Raw genomic sequence first — 16,022 nt, 5'->3', positions numbered from 1 at the left:
AAAAAAACATTTAAACCCAATAACTAGGCACTGGTGATTAGGTGGTCGTGTTCATTTCAGGCGGCCTCCTCAGTCCAGGATGCCGGCAGCTGCTGCTATCCCGCGCGCCCGCTCGATCAGCCGTTGCTGATCTTGCAGGTGTGAGCTAGACAGAGCAGCTTCCCAAGAGGAGATGGTGGGGTGGGGAATGGGCGGGAAGCCTTGCGACTTTGGACACGCCCATATGGAGCGGTATAGTGTTGGTTTGGTGCTGGCGCATGATTGGCAGATCGAAGGGTACCGCGAGGGAAAGAAAAGGTGTTTGTGGTAGAGGTTCAGGAATGTGTGCGTTTGAAGTTGTCGCCAGGTAGTGGCATCTGCTGTGGAGAGAGATTTGTGCGGTGCGGAAAGTGTTCTTCGTTGTTGGTCTGCAGGCAGTTGCCCTGTACCTGTGGACACCATATTTTGGCAAGTGTTCACCCCTTTTAGGGGTTTTTTCACGGTTTGTACTCGACCACGGTGCAGCAAATCAGGCCTAATCATTAGGCCGAGCCGACGACTGCGGCACCGGGCTCCGGGGCTGTGACTTGTGGTTGTGGACCTTTGCGAGGCTGAAGACAATGGAGTACTCCGTTGAGGGAGAATCTATAACGCCCGAAGTGTTCGAGGCGGGAGAATGGACCTGGGTTTTGAAATGCGCAAGATCGATTCAAGAAGTCTGTGTACGGGGATCACTCCGAGAGTAGGCCTACCGAGAAACAGGCGGGCAGCGACGGGCGGCCGGTGTAGAAGAAACGGGGACCGTTTCTGAAGATGCCAGCCAAGGATTTCAAGGTTATGTGCCGGCCCAAGAATTGGGACTTGAGTATAGTGACGCCGAGGGAGCTCGGATGTGCCTTGAGAGCGGCAGCGGAGCTGACGAACGCGACTGCGGTGGAAGAAGACCTGGTGCGGGTCAATGAGACAAACAACACGATGACGGTGAGCACGCCGTCTATGAATCGTAGTGGGGCATATGCGAATGTAAAGACGCTCAAGCTGGGCGGTCGTGACCTTGAGGTTTCGGGGTACGTGGCGGCGCCGGAGAACTCCGTGCGCGGAGTAATTTACAATGCGTACAAGGGATGCCGATTGGCAGAAGTTCGCGCAGGATTCTTGAAGAAGAACGAAGACATGGACATTTTGGATGCCAGACCTTTGGGCAAGTCAAAGGCGATTCAGATCACTTTCGGCGGGAAGCGCGTTCCCCGGCAAGCTATTTATTGGAACTGTCTGTACGCTGTGATCCCGTATAGAGAGTTAGTCGAGACCTGCTATAACTGCAGACGAGTGGGACATCGGGCGGACGTTTGCTATCGTCCGAAGACTAATCTGTGTCGCCGTTGCGGGAAGGAACATCCTGCACCACCGGACGGAGAGTCGCTGACCTGCACGCCGGACTGCATCGTGTGCCATGGGGCGCACTGCACGGGAAGCCGCAACTGCAAGTTTCGTCTAGCCCGTCAGCAGCCGACGGGTCTGCAGCACAGCAACGAAGACAAGAGCCAAACTGGCAAGGAAGAGCGGCGTTCGAGACCCAGGAAGCGGTCATCTAGCGGTGCGAGAGGCGATAGCAAGAGACGGGACCGGTCAGCTTCCTTCCCGTCACTGCCCGGACCCGAGCCTGGCAGAGGAGGGCAAGGTTCCGGTCATGGAAGAAGTCCAAGTGCCACAAGGATAAAGGTGAGCTGGCCAAACGCGGGCTCCCAAAATGAGACTGCTCGAGAGAAGGAGCTACAAAGGCAGGTGTTGCAGCAAGCCGAAACTATCAAAAAGATGGAAGCTAGGATGGCAGAGATGGAACGCGCGCTTAAAACCGGCAGAGTAGAAAGGGTACAGACGCCGCTGGCCCAGGCCCCACAGAAAGCGGCGCAGGCGAACGCTTCTAGCGTGGACGATAACTGTACAGCTATGGAAGTGGAGAATCGGGGGACGGTCAAAAGGCCGCCGCCGGCAGATGAGGGAGCTCATGCAAAGAGAATAGCAGAAACTTCGGCGGCGGACACGCCGCAGCCAGTAGTTAAAGTCACTATAGTCTTAGGAGGGACATGCTTACCCTTGCGGAGAGAGTGGGAAAACTGGAAGAAAGACAGGGTAGGTTGGAAGTTCGGGTCGACAAGATCGAAGCCAGACTAGGCAAGATTGAGGAGCGTCTTGACGCCTTCACCAATGATTTAAGGGGTTTCCAGACCCAAGTAATGGGTATGTTTAAACACCTAAATGCTATGCTAGAGGCTAGATTGCCTCCCGTAGTCGGCCAGGAGCCAATGTTAGTGAACCTAGTGCCTCACCATGGCCCCTCGCCAGCAAATTGAGGTTTGGCAGTGGAACTGCAGGGGCTTCCGTCGCAAGCGGGGGAACCTGCAGTTGCACATACAAAATCTAGATAGTAAGCCGGACATTATAGCTTTGCAGGAGGCTAGCGGCTCGGGTAAATTACCGGGATTTAAGACATTTACACCACCAGAGATTGATCGAGGGGGCGTATCGAGCGTCTTTACGGCCATGTTAGTCCATCGTAACACCACAGTGATTCAGCATACCATAGATATCAGCAGGGAGGACTACGTCCTGCTGGAGATTTTACCCAAAAGAAAAGGCGATAAGAGTCTATTTGCTCTTAATGTATACTCTTCTCCAAAAGATAAGGGGGTGGGCTTGCCAGACCTCCTGATAAAGACGCAACGGCTAGCGGCTAGGTCTCAACTCATCGTGGTGGGGGATTTCAATGCGCCTCATCCGGAGTGGGGCTACAGCCGAGCCAGCCCGAAGGGAAATAAACTTTGGCAGGTTGCCCAGGACCTGCGATGGACGATCTTGAACAACCCGCTAGATCATACGAGGATAGGCAACAGCGTGAGCATAGACACCTCTACAGACCTCACATCTGTGAATGGTATTAGGGATGCAAAGTGGGTAAACAGGGACAGCCACTGGGAAGTGATCACTATATCCTTTCCACGATATTTAGTGCTGCTAAGCACAAAGACAAGGTGAAAGGAACTCGAGTGACGGACTGGGACCGATTTCGGGAAGTCAGGAATGACACAGTGACCGGGGAAATCGAGGACTCAGGAGCCTGGGTTGAGGCACTCAAGCCGGCCGTGAAGAGTACCACAAAAGAGGTTCCAGCGGAGTCTCCTTCGGAGGTGGAGGAAACAAAGGCATAATGGTGTGCTCCGTAGAAAGATGGCCAGGTTAGAACGAGAGATGGAAACTTACACATTGGAGTTGCAGTGCAAACAGTGGGAGCAGATTTGTGACCGGATGAATGGGCAATTCGGATGCAAAAAAACATGGCAGTTGTTGAGGCACCTTTTAGACCCGACGGCAACCAAATCTGCGCAGAAGGGGCGAATGGCTAGGTTAGTGCATCGGTATCAAGGCACGACTGGGGAGTTTATACATGAACTCCGAAGACGTTACATAAACGCAGAGGCGGGCGGTTGCTTGCCGGATTACTCGGGAGAGGAAAACCTTGAATTAGATGCAGACTTTACGGTGGCGGAGGTGGAGTTTGCAATGGGTCAGCTTCGTACCACGTGTGGGGATTCACAATCCCCTTCCTCCATTATAACGCCCGCGCGTAATTAACACGCGTGATTACGCGCGCTGGCAGAGAGGTTGGCGGAGGAGAGGGCACGCTGGCCACCCCCCGCCGCCTCCCGGGACTGCGGCGACGCTGCCGCGGGCTTCCCTCTTTCCTGCCGGCGTAACCGGGAGACCTCCTCTCCCGTTCCGTGTCGAGGAGCGCGACTGCAGCAACTCGCTCGGGTTCTTCGGCGAATGGGCGCGCACGCGCGCGGTTCATGATTTCTGCCGAGGAGACCACCGCCGTCACCGAGAATCGCACACTGACCGTAGGCACCGCAACGGGATGTGAGCGAGAAGCTGTGTCAGGTGAGCAGACACTTCCTCTCACCTACTTGACGCGCTTCCCTATTAGGTGGTTGTTATTTCACCCCCGTACGCGGCTTTCGCTCGCTACACGGTGGTTGTTCTTAATTGCTGTTCCTTTGCCGTGTACTCGAGCAGTGCAATAAACTCTTGTTCGAGTACGCAACTCGGTGTTTGTCCCCTCTGGCCCGAACCCGCCGCAGTGGCGATTTCTCGCACCGCGGGTTGGGGGTCACAGCTCTGTCTGCTAGGGCTGGCACGTCGGGGCTAGAAGGCGACCGTAGTGTCTAGTCCCCTCGTGGCGCATTCTCTCTCTTACGAGAATTAACACCCCCATATTATGGCGCCCGAACGTGGGGCCAGAGGTGTGACAAATCGAGTGTCTGTGTGTGTGCGACGCCGACACATAGACTAGCCATGGCAGTGAGCAGGACTATCCTTTCAGTCTCTTCTAATACTGCAGTGGTGATTGCACAACGGCAAGCAAGCAAAACCACCTTAACTATTGCGAGAGATCAGGAGCTGACGCTAGCCACTGTGATCTTGTAATTTTCTGCGAGAGCAGGATCTCACACGACTCCACCGCTCTGTAGCAGGGTGACGCGCGGATACTGGTGTGATGGGCATTCTCTCGTAGTGTTTTGACTTACCATGCTCTACGTGAGGACGGTCAGCGTTGTAGCGTATGTACTTTTGCACGCGCACGTTGATGGCATGAAAAGTGTTATTACTATCCTTTCTGCCGCGCCTGTTACCCAGTTCGTCGCGATAGCTCGCAGCCTCAGAGAAGGGGCGGCCTACCCGGCTTCTCTGAGTGGTGACCGTTTTAATTCCATCAGTGCAGTGGGGAGCCTAGTCAGCCTTAAGGGAGCTTTAGGAAAGCGGTAGGATCCTGTTTATTTTATTCTGTCGACCAGTGTTCGACGGGCTCTGGGAGCCGAGCGGCGCGGCCGCGGCGCACATAAGGGCACGCTGGTATTGCTGCCTGTGCGGGCGCTACACAGCTTGTATTGCTGTGAGCGCGTTGGATCCCTGCCGTCAGTACTACAGCACCTTGCGCAATCCTTTCCCCACGCGAAGGATACACTGAGTCCTTCGAGGTTGGTCACACTGAGACGAGCTATATCGCACGATGTGTGCATCGCTGAGCATGCGAACGGCCCTAAGACTTTTCTTCAAGTTGTGTCATTTCGCTGCCTAGTGATGTGCATGGTGACGTTGTCGAATGGGTAGAACTTCCTCTATAAGTTCGCAACAACGCCACGGTTGCCGCGTTGGGCACACGCCGACGCGCGACAGAACTGCAAGCAAAGATGGCGGAGCTAGACTTTCACAAAGCGCACCGCAATCCGAGCCCCGCTGCGTGGCCCGAGGAGGACGCACTCCCCCACCAGTAGGCAGCTGCAGCGAGAGGCAAGGCTTGGGATTTCGAGCATCGCGCCTCGTTACGACTTGTGCCTACGGCAGACGTAACTCTGACCAATGCGCAGGGAGTAATTTCTTGTTCTGAATATAGATGGGACGCTCTGTTAATATTCAGTGGATTTTACTTCCAGAGCAAGCACGCGCTTTCTCTTGGAAAAGATCGAGCGGGGGTAGATTTGAAAAAGAAAAAAATGTAACTAGGGAAAAGACAGCATTGCAGCCAGCAAGGAGGGGAGGCGGCGGAGGCCACGACGACCGTTGCAGCATCGAGGAGCAGGCCGTCCAAGGAGTGGCGTTCCCGCACCCAGAGCCTGCTGTCACCGTCAACCGGGCCAAGACGAACGGTTTCCGGTCGGCTACGGAGCGAGCCAGACGGAGTTCGTGGAACGGGCCCCTGCGTCCAGCACGACGAAAGCTGCAGCAAAGAGCCCGCCTTGGCGCCGTTCGGTGCTCGCGGCCGTGACTTCACCAGCGGGAGCAGCTTGGCGCCCCGCTGCCCTCGCCATCGGCGGCGTCAACGACGGAGGGAAAAGAGGCCGGCCGGGAGCGAGCGGACGACCCGATGAGGGGGGCCTGCAACACGCTACGCAACGCGAAGACGCAGTTCCTGCCCGTCCCCCGGCAGGCTTCCCTGGCTGACCGACGATGAATGCAGCACCACGCCTGCAGCCATCGACACTTCCAAGGCTGGCCCGGTGACGGTGAAGAAGCGGGACCTGCGGCCGCCGCACGTGTGTCCCCAGCTCCAAGGTCGTCTCCTGTGGTCGTCGGCCTTGCCTCCCCCTCCGACACCCGTGGCTGTGAGCTGTCTGCAACTTTTTATATATTGGCACTTTTCTTTGGGTTTAAACGGTTTTCTCTGGGTTTAAAAGTTAAACGGCGTTTAGCCGTCCCCCTCGGTATATCCCTCGGTGAACGTGACTACTTTTAGCCGTACGGCGGTTTTAAGGAGGGGGGGATGTGGGGATTCACAATCCCCTTCCTCCATTATAACGCCCGCGCGTAATTAACACGCGTGATTACGCGCGCTGGCAGAGAGGTTGGCGAAGGAGAGGGCACGCTGGCCACCCCCCGCCGCCTCCCGGGACTGCGGCGACGCTGCCGCGGGCTTCCCTCTTTCCTGCCGGCGTAACCGGGAGACCTCCTCTCCCGTTCCGTGTCGAGGAGCGCGACTGCAGCAACTCGCTCGGGTTCTTCGGCGAATGGGCGCGCACGCGCGCGGTTCATGATTTCTGCCGAGGAGACCACCGCCGTCACCGAGAATCGCACACTGACCGTAGGCACCGCAACGGGATGTGAGCGAGAAGCTGTGTCAGGTGAGCAGACACTTCCTCTCACCTACTTGACGCGCTTCCCTATTAGGTGGTTGTTATTTCACCCCCGTACGCGGCTTTCGCTCGCTACACGGTGGTTGTTCTTAATTGCTGTTCCTTTGCCGTGTACTCGAGCAGTGCAATAAACTCTTGTTCGAGTACGCAACTCGGTGTTTGTCCCCTCTGGCCCGAACCCGCCGCAGTGGCGATTTCTCGCACCGCGGGTTGGGGGTCACAGCTCTGTCTGCTAGGGCTGGCACGTCGGGGCTAGAAGGCGACCGTAGCGTCTAGTCCCCTCGTGGCGCATTCTCTCTCTTACGAGAATTAACACCCCCATACACGTCAGCAGCGGGTCCGGACGGGGTTACTAATAAGATGCTGAGGAACCTGGATTTCAAGTCAGTAGGGGCACTCACGAATTTGATGAATAAATTTTGGGTGGCCGGATTCCGCCAGAGTGGAAGCATGCTAGGATTACATTTATTCCTAAAGCAAGGAAGAAGCTCGTGCATTGAGAATCTGCGTCCCATCTCGCTAACGTCGTGTTTAGCCAAATTGATGGAGCATGTGGTCCTGAACAGGCTTCAGGGTTATGTAGAGGACAAGGAGTTGATACCTGAAACAATGATTGGTTTCAGGGCTAATTTATCAACGCAAGACGTCATGATACAGCTAAAAAAAGACGTGGTTGATCCTGGGTACGGCACGGGCACCAAGGCTATCTTGGGGCTCGACCTAACAAAGGCCTTTGACAATATTACCCATGAGGCAATATTGAGGAACCTATCGGACATAAGACCGGGGGGGGGGGGGGGGGGGGGGGGCAGGACCTTCCGGTACATAAGATCGTTTCTGGATGGTAGGACTGCGGAGATTACAGTCGGAGAAATGAAATCGGATCCCTTCCCATTGGGGGGCAGGGGGACACCGCAAGGGTCGGTATTATCGCCGTTCCTATTTAATCTCGCCTTGATCAAGATACCACCTAGGCTGAAAGGGATATCGGGACTTAAACATACATTTTATGCAGATGACATTACTCTTTGGGTAACAAGAGGCAGTGACGCACATTTGGAAGAAACTCTACAGCACGCGGTGGATATTGTTGAGGAGCTAGCAGGGGAAGCAGGACTCTCGTGCTCTCAGCCCAAGTCCGAGCTTTTTGTGCTGAGGGACAAACCAAGAGGGATACATGCGAGGCACTATGTGCCGCCACCGCCTTTAGAGGTCAAAGTGGGGGGCGTACCGGTCGCTGAGGTCCAAACGATCAGGATCCTGGGTATGTATCTGCAGACTAACTGGAAGAATAGCGAGTCCTTGAAAAGGCTTAAAAATACGGTCAATGCTACCGTGAGGCTAATCAGGAGAATCGCCAGTCGTAAGAGAGGTGTTAAGGAAAAGGACTTGTGTAAGCTGGTGCAGGCGTTTGTGCTCAGTAGAATAGTGTATGCGACGCCTTATTTGAAGTTGGACGCGACGGAAAAAGCAAGGTGGAGGATAATTAGGCAGGCATATAAAGCGGCCCTTGGGTTGCCTCACAATGCGTCTACCGAAAGGATGCTTGGATTAGGGGTGCACAACACCCTAGAAGAACTACGGGAGGCGCAATTGGTGATGCAGCTCGGTAGGCTTTCAAAAACAAAAGCAGGAAGGTACATATTGGAAAGGATCGGCATTGGAGTTGACGCTCCAGCTGATGACACTAAAATTCAGATTAGGCGGGAAATGCACAAGGGCTTGTACATAAAACCTTTGCCCAAGAACATGCATCCAATACATCACGAGGACCGCAGGAAGGCAAGAGCCAAAGCTTTACATGTTAAGTACGGGAAGTACAACGGGGCAGTCTATGTAGATGTCGCCGAGTATAGGGACAAGGACGCATTTGCAATTGCGGTGGTGGACGGGCGGGGACACTTGATCGCCTCCGGATCAGTCAAAACCCGCTCCCCAGAAACTGCAGAGGAAGCGGCGATAGCACTAGCTTTTACTAGTAGTAATGCTGACTTGATCTTCAGCGATTCCAAAACAGCCATCCGAAATTTGGCGAGGGGCAGAATATCTGTCACAGCGGCGCGATTGCTGAATCGGGCCACGGGGCGAGGGACTACGGAGGCGGAAATTGTCTGGGTACCAGCACACTCTGGGAATCCTGGGAACGAGACGGCTCACATGAATGCTCGAGGTTTCGTCAGCCGAGTAGGTGAGCCGGACGTTCCGGGAAGGTCCACGAGAGATGGGCTGGTAGACTAGATGTTTCTTCAGCCCATACGTGTTGAGCAGAATATACCCGGACATTCAGCCGGAGTGCAAATGGTGTCAGGAATTGGCAACCTATGACCACATATTATGGAGCTGTAGCATAGCACCGCCACAGGCGGATATGCGTAATCCTTCCCTCGAGCAGTGGGAGGCCGTGTTGGCCAGCTCAGACCCGGTCGTCCAGACCAGGGCCGTGGAGTGGGCCACCCAGGTCGCCGTCAGCCATGGGTTGATGGCCATCTAACACGGAATCATCCATACATGCTCTCTGACGAAAATAAAGTTTTTCCATCCACCCATTCTTCGTTGTTGTCTAGTATTCGAGGGTAAGTGTGTACGTGAGTGGTTCTGTGGTGGTTGATAGCTGAGCTTGATGATGGCCTCGGAGCATCTTCCTCTACGGTTTCCGTATTAGCTGGTAATCGGCCGTCATCAGTCTTCCCTCCTGGTGCCCGGCAAGTTAGTTCGCGGGCGAGCGCGTGGGCGCGCTCGTTGCCAGAAAGAAATGCGTGATCTGGTGCCCAAAGTATTCGAATAAGCGGCGTGTTTGTCTTTTCTTTGCACTGACGAAGGATTTGGTGGGTTTTTGGAGACAGCAGACCGGTTGGGAAGGCTCGGCATGCTGCCTGTGAGTCTGTGACAATAGTGCAGGTTTTCAAGTGTTTGTCCAGGGGGTTGGATAAGATGTATCGGATGGCGAGGGCTATATGGCTATCTCTTCCGCCGTTCTGATCGACGTCGTGAGGATGGAGTCTGTTACTTGTACATGATCATCATTCATTACGGCCAGGCTCGCGGCAGGTTTGCCGGTGTAGCTTGTTGCGTCGGTGTATAAAACGAATCCATTATTACTTAATGTACGTTGAAGTGCCCGTACTCGGGCCTGCCGTCGGCCCGCGTTAAGGTCTGGATGCATGTTTTTCGGGATTGGGCTCCTGGCCATCAGGGACTCCAGGCCAAAGAGCCGATCAGGCGGCCAGCGTGCTCTCTCCCCGGGCACTCACACTTGCTCTGGAAACCTACTCCGAGCTCACCCAATCTCTAATTGCACTGTTGTTGTTACGACTGCAGGAAGAAGGAAAATAAAATGCATGATCCTGTCAAATGGCTCCAGCTGACGATGAGAGAAAAAGAAAAGCGGCGCGTGTCGCAACTGCCGTCGTTACGTCCAATAATGGTATGCACAACTGATAAACGTACACCGGTGGCAAGGATCCTCCGCCGCAAAGGGCGAATGCCCCGATAGGTTTCCCCAGAGGTCCTAGAGGGCCGGCAGCAGGCACCTCCACATTCCAAAATCACTACATATTATAAGGACAGTCATCGTCGCCTTCTGGAGCCTTGTAAGGGTCTCCAGAGAGCGGAAGAACGGCTCCTTTTTTATATGTGCAGTGTTGTGCGCTACAGTATTGAATTAACTCCGAATTTTGGTGGCTGCAGCCTGCTGGAACGACGTTCTCGGATGCTTTCCACGTGGTCTGGGCCCAATCCGAAACCCTTCTCAACCCTTTATCTCCCACCCTTCTAGAGAGGCGTATGAGGCGGCGCTGCTACAGTGGCTAGCGCTGCTTAGCTGCCAAAGGACCTTGATCACCTTGCTCGTCAGGGCACGAGCGGCGTTAGACGCAACTGAGGCTCCGGGATGGAGCTCCATTTAGATGTGTGGCCCAAACATCTCTTTTTGTACGAAACAAATTGCTTCACAGGAAAGAAAATGCGCAGTATCTGTCACACTTGTTCTGTGGACACCTGAACCGCGCCGTAAGGGAAGGGAGGAAGGTGGGAGTGAAAGCGGAAAGAGAAAGGAGTGCCGTAGTGGAGGCCTCCGGAGTAATTCGACCACCTGAGCACCCGTGCGCTGACCGCATAGCACACGGACGACGCCACTTCTATTCGCCTCCCAAGAGGCAGACCGGAAGGAAACGGGACCGTTACCCATGTTGTGGGCGCATAAAATTCTGAGTAAGCCTCTGCCTCGAAACATGAGGCCGGGTCTTGACGGCCGCAGAACGGCTCGCATAGCGGCCTTGACGGATAAATAATTGGTTCACAGGAAGGGAAAGGCGCAGTATCTGTCACACTTGCTATGTGGACACCTGAACCGAGCCGTAGGGGAAGGGATGAAGGTGGGGCTGAAAGTGGAAGGAGAGAAGGGGAGCCGTAGTGGTGGGCTACGGAGTAATTTTGACCCCCTGGGGATCTTTAACGTGCGCTGACATCTCACAGCAGACGGACGCCACTTCGTTTCGCCTCCATCGAAACGCAGCCGCCGTGGTCGGGTTCGAACCCGGGAACTCCGGACAGTAGTAGGGTGTCTTACCACTGCACCACCCCGGCGGGGCACCTTGACGGATACATTAGAGAAAATAGAAGAGGAACAGGGTGCCACTCTCTTCACAGACGCTTCGTTACCCATGTTTTCATCGAAAGCCACGCTGGCAGTTACGACGCGGAATATGCTCGTAACCTGCGCCTCTGTTGAGACGTCTTTTCCAGAGGTGGCAGAAAAGGCCGCGATAGCGCTTGCACTCGCGCAGCCCAATGTGGGAAGAATTGTCACCGACTCGCAAAAGGCGTATAACAATTACAGAAAGGGATGGGTGTCTCTTGCGGCACTAAGAATTCTCAAAAGTAAACGCGACTTTCCTGAAAGGAAAGTTGAGTTGATATGAACACCGGCTCACTGTGGGCTGGGGGGCAATGCTTGCCCACCAGTTCGCCCGAGAGATATGGAACACCAGGCAGAGGAAGGTGAGCCACAGTCCATTACTAGTTATAAGGAAATTACGAACTATTACAAGACGGAGAGGCGGCGTTACCCCGACCCTCACAAATCGCTTACCAGAGAACAGCAAGCGATCTACAGGCAGATACAGGCAGGTGCCTTCCCGCACCCTTACCTTCAACACAACATGTACCCGGAAAGGTACCAGAAGGAATCTGATTTCTGCAAGACTGAGATAGGCACGCTCCAACATGTCACTGGAGTATGCAACTTTATCAAGGAAATCCCCCCACCTCTTGCCTGCCCCACTACCCCACCACCCCATCCCTCATCCTCCCTTACCGAGCGATGGGAAACCTTGTTAACCAGCCCCGCCGTAAAAGACCCGCTCGTCCTGATCTCCAGGGGCCAGGCGGCCAGGGATGCATATGGGTCCCGTGAAGAGGGAACCACTCCTATCGACGGCGTCTAAGCAGACGTCGTATTTAGCTCAAGCAAATAAAGTTGTCTCTCTCTCTCTCTCTCTCTCTCATCGAAACGCAGCCATTGGCGGTCGAGATCGAGCCCGGGTACTCCGGCACAGTAGTCGGGCATCTCACCACTGCACTACCGCGGCGAGGATAAAAATGTTTATCATCAAAACCTCAACTCTCTCCCTTTCATTTCTACTGCACGGTTTGAGTGCCCACATTGAGTAACTGTTACAGCGCCTTCTCTTCATCGCAACTTATCAGTATTATTGACCAGCAAGAGCCCCGGGGCATGTGTTTAGAGCTAGTCAATGTCCAGGTTTGGTTTATGTGAACTTAGGCTATGAGAGACGCCGTAGTGGAGGGCTCAAGAAAATTTCGACCACCTGGGCGACGACGAGGCAACACCTCGACGTCCCCACGTGGGGAACATAAGGCCCCGTCGGCGAAAGCTCTGCAGGACTATAAATAAAGTTATTACCAACCAACCTGGAGCTCTTTACAACGAACAGCACATTGACGCCTCTTCGTTTCGTCTCCATCGAACGGCTACGTTTCGATTATAGTGAACTAGAATATTCTATGGAGGCGAAACTATAGTTCCTAGGCACTATAGCGAAACGGAGAGGCGTCTGTCTGCCATGCGATGTCAGTGTACAGTCTCGGCCACTGCTCTTTTCATTTCCTCAAAAAAAAAAAATGAAAGATGGCCTAGCTCTGCGAAAAGCAGTGACTACCTCTGGATCAGAAGAAGTTTTCTCCAGTCTTCTGCGCCGTTAGCTAGCAGCTAAACTCTCCTTGGCTTCCATGTCGAGCGCGTCACCGGCGTTCTGTAATTCGTTTACAGGAAAGGAAAGGCGTAGCATCCACGCGGAAGGCAAGAAGCGCCGCCCGGCGGCGTTGGAGCGCACTTGTTCCCACTTGGTCCTCATAGCTGACGGCAGATGGGTGAGGTCACATCCTTGACGTCACCCTAATTGAGTGACAACTATTTTTAGTTGTCACTCAATTAGGGTCACTCAATTTCTATATTTTTTCTATGGTGCGGCGTTCGAGGAAGCGCCGAATGGAAGGCGCCTCACGGACACAGGGATGGAACGCCCGGCGGGGTCAGCTTCGTATATGCATTGGTTGGTTGGTTGCGCAACATTTATTTCCATCAGGAACGCCGGAGTGGTGCAGTGGTAAGACGCCCGACTACTGTGCCGGAGTACCCGGGTTCGAACCCGACCTCGGCGGCTGCGTTTCGATGGAGGCGAAACGAAGAGGCGTCCGTGTGCTGTGCGATGTCAGCGCACGTTAAAAGATCCCCAGGTGGTCGAAATTATTCCGTAGCCCTCCACTACGGCTCCTCTTTCTCTCTTTCCACTTTCACTCCCATCTTTCTCCCTTCCCTTACGGTGTGGTTGCAGTGTCCACAGAAAACAAGAGAGGCAGTTACCACGCCTTTCCCTTCCTATAAATAAATCAGTTTTTATTTTCATCGGAAATGGGCGTCCTCTTCCCCGCCGGGGAAGATGAGGAGTCGTACGCCCGCGGATTAGAGGCTGGCAGGTAGCCCTTGGCTTGTTGCGGCCTCTTCCGCCAGATGGACGGTGCAGTGCTGCGCGATTCTCCCGGTGACGTCACCATCAGTCATAATTAACGTCATGAAGTCATGACTGAATGTGACGTCATTATCACTTCCGGTTATTATTCATGACCAGATCACGGCCGACAGCGTCACCATGAGACGGCTATGGACGTCTCGAAACGTCTAACCATTACTATTGGTTAGTGATAGTTAACCATGACTTGCACTTTCTGAGTACTGGTTAATGTTTGATTAACTGTAAGTGATGGTTAATGATAGTTACGATGACCTCCAAATGCATGGGTTCCTATGGAAATCTGCAACGCCGGCGGAGCTTGGTGAGGGGGCTACGCAGCTGGCCTTGGCTGTAACGTCACTCGGTCGCGGCATACCGCATACGACATACAGCATACGCGAAGCTCAACTCTGACCCCACATGCTCGCCCGCCCCTCGCTACCTCGGGGTGCTGCGGACGCCTCCACAACATCTAAAACCAAAGAATGTATAGGTACCTCTAGGGATGTAACCGACAACTTGAAGAAAGACCGGAGGATATATCCGCCACCGGTTAGATCCCTGAGTAAAAAGGAATCGTACGACTGGAGAAGACTCCAAGCTCGAAATTTCTTTTCGCCCCTGTGGAGGAGTTGGACGGGTGCCAGAGGGCGGAAGAGGGACGGTGCAGAAACCGAAATTTGTAAATTTTGCGGCCACGTGGCAACATTAGATCATATAATATGGAGATGCGTTCGTGCCCCAGGGCGCAACGCGATTAAAACTAGCGATGAATGGGAGACCACGCTAAGAAGCTCCGACGAAAAAACAGCGATTCGCCGTCCGCCTGGCGGCCGAGGCTGAAGACCTCTTCTCCTAGACGAGGCCGGGTGTCCTCTGGCCGCGGTGTGACAGACTGCCTCCCCGGACGCCTGCGTGCGGACACGTAGGTGGCTGCTGCACCATATTCGGCGGAAATAAATGTTCTTCCTCCTCCTCCTCGTAGTGAAGCTTTTCGCTTCAAAAATGGCAGTGGCCACTCCACTATGCCAGGATATAGGAAGCGTTAGGCTACTACGCAACGAAGGCGCACAGCTGGGCACGCGCCGGCACCAGTGCGTCTGACGTCACTGCTCCAAAATGCGCAGACCGGCGAGGCTCGCCAGCTAGCGTGCCATGTGACGTCACTGCTCCTCGCGCTTGTGCATCACGGCTCTCCGAGCCACGCGAAACTGTTGTTGTGGCTGTCGGAAGAAGGAAAAGAAAATGCACTGGCCTGCTACTGGCTCTGTAGCTGAGCCACCTCCGCTGCCTCGTGCAGACAGAAGAGAAAATAGAAAAGAGGGAAAGAAAGACGCGCGCCGCAACAACAGCCGTCGTCCACCACCGAAGAGGTGGCGGGTGCAATGACGGCCTACAACAGGTAAAAATTCGGACAGGCTAGCCGCCGCCGTAAGCGGCAGTGACCTACCAGTCCCAGCCCCGTGTAGCTAACCCTGCAAAAAGCAACACATATGGACCGCGCAGATATCGCACATTAGACGGAATGTTTTGCATTTGACCTTTATAAGAAATTACCCTGGTTTTAACTCCGCTTAAGCCAAATAGGACTTGCGAAAGCAGTTGGCATGCTTTGGCATGGTTTTGCTTTGCGGTTTAGCATTGAGAGGCTGGCACAGTTTGTCAAAGTCTGGTTTGGCGGGAGAAAGAAAGGAGCACTACTTATTTCATTCATCTTTGGACATGTACACTTACAATTAGCGACAAACAATTGAAGGTAAGTACATATGTGATCGGTTCGAATCCTTGCCGCAAATTATCCTCCAACTTGACTAGTAGAGGGATGCTGCATAAAGAATGGTTGCGCAACAATTTTGATACGAAAGCGCGTTATATTTTGCTGCCACTTGTAATAATAATAATAATAATAATATTATTATTATTATTATTATTATTATTATTATTATTATTATTATTATTATTATTATTATTATTATTATTATTATTATTATTATTATATAGGGTTTAACGTCCCAAAGCAGCTAAGGCTGAGAGACACCGTAGTGGAGGACTCCGGAAATTTCGACATCCTGGTGTTCTTTAACATATTTTCACTGACATCGCATAGCACACGATGCCTTGGTTTTCGCCTTCATCGAAAAGCAGCAGCCGCGATCAGGATTCGATCCTGCATCCTTGGGTACAGCAGTCTAGTGCCCTAACCACTGCGCTACCGCGGCGTGTATGAATTGCAAATTGTTTGTAGGAAAGAAATGCACAGTGTCTGTAACACTTCTGGTACACACCTGGCTGCAGTGAGGAAAGAAAGTAGGAGAAAGAGCTA

General features: G+C 53.6%; 1 protein-coding gene across 1 annotated transcript; it reads right to left on the bottom strand.

The window, feature by feature from the left end:
* Window positions 1-69: 69 nt before the first annotated feature.
* LOC146199232 (uncharacterized) lies at window positions 70-9,831 on the bottom strand. Its single transcript, XM_084592078.1, has 4 exons — window positions 9,700-9,831; window positions 9,254-9,643; window positions 732-786; window positions 70-428 (listed from the first exon to the last, which is right to left on the bottom strand). Exons 1-4 carry the CDS (start codon window positions 9,829-9,831, stop codon window positions 70-72), a joined length of 936 nt encoding a protein of 311 aa, XP_084448204.1.
* Window positions 9,832-16,022: the final 6,191 nt, after the last annotated feature.

Source organism: Amblyomma maculatum, chromosome 2, assembly GCF_055883805.1.
Source record: "Amblyomma maculatum isolate TAMU_Amacu chromosome 2, ASM5588380v1, whole genome shotgun sequence".
Taxonomy (NCBI): domain Eukaryota; kingdom Metazoa; phylum Arthropoda; class Arachnida; order Ixodida; family Ixodidae; genus Amblyomma; species Amblyomma maculatum.
Note: the sequence above shows the minus strand (reverse complement) of the source record. Positions and strands in the feature narration are given on the sequence as shown.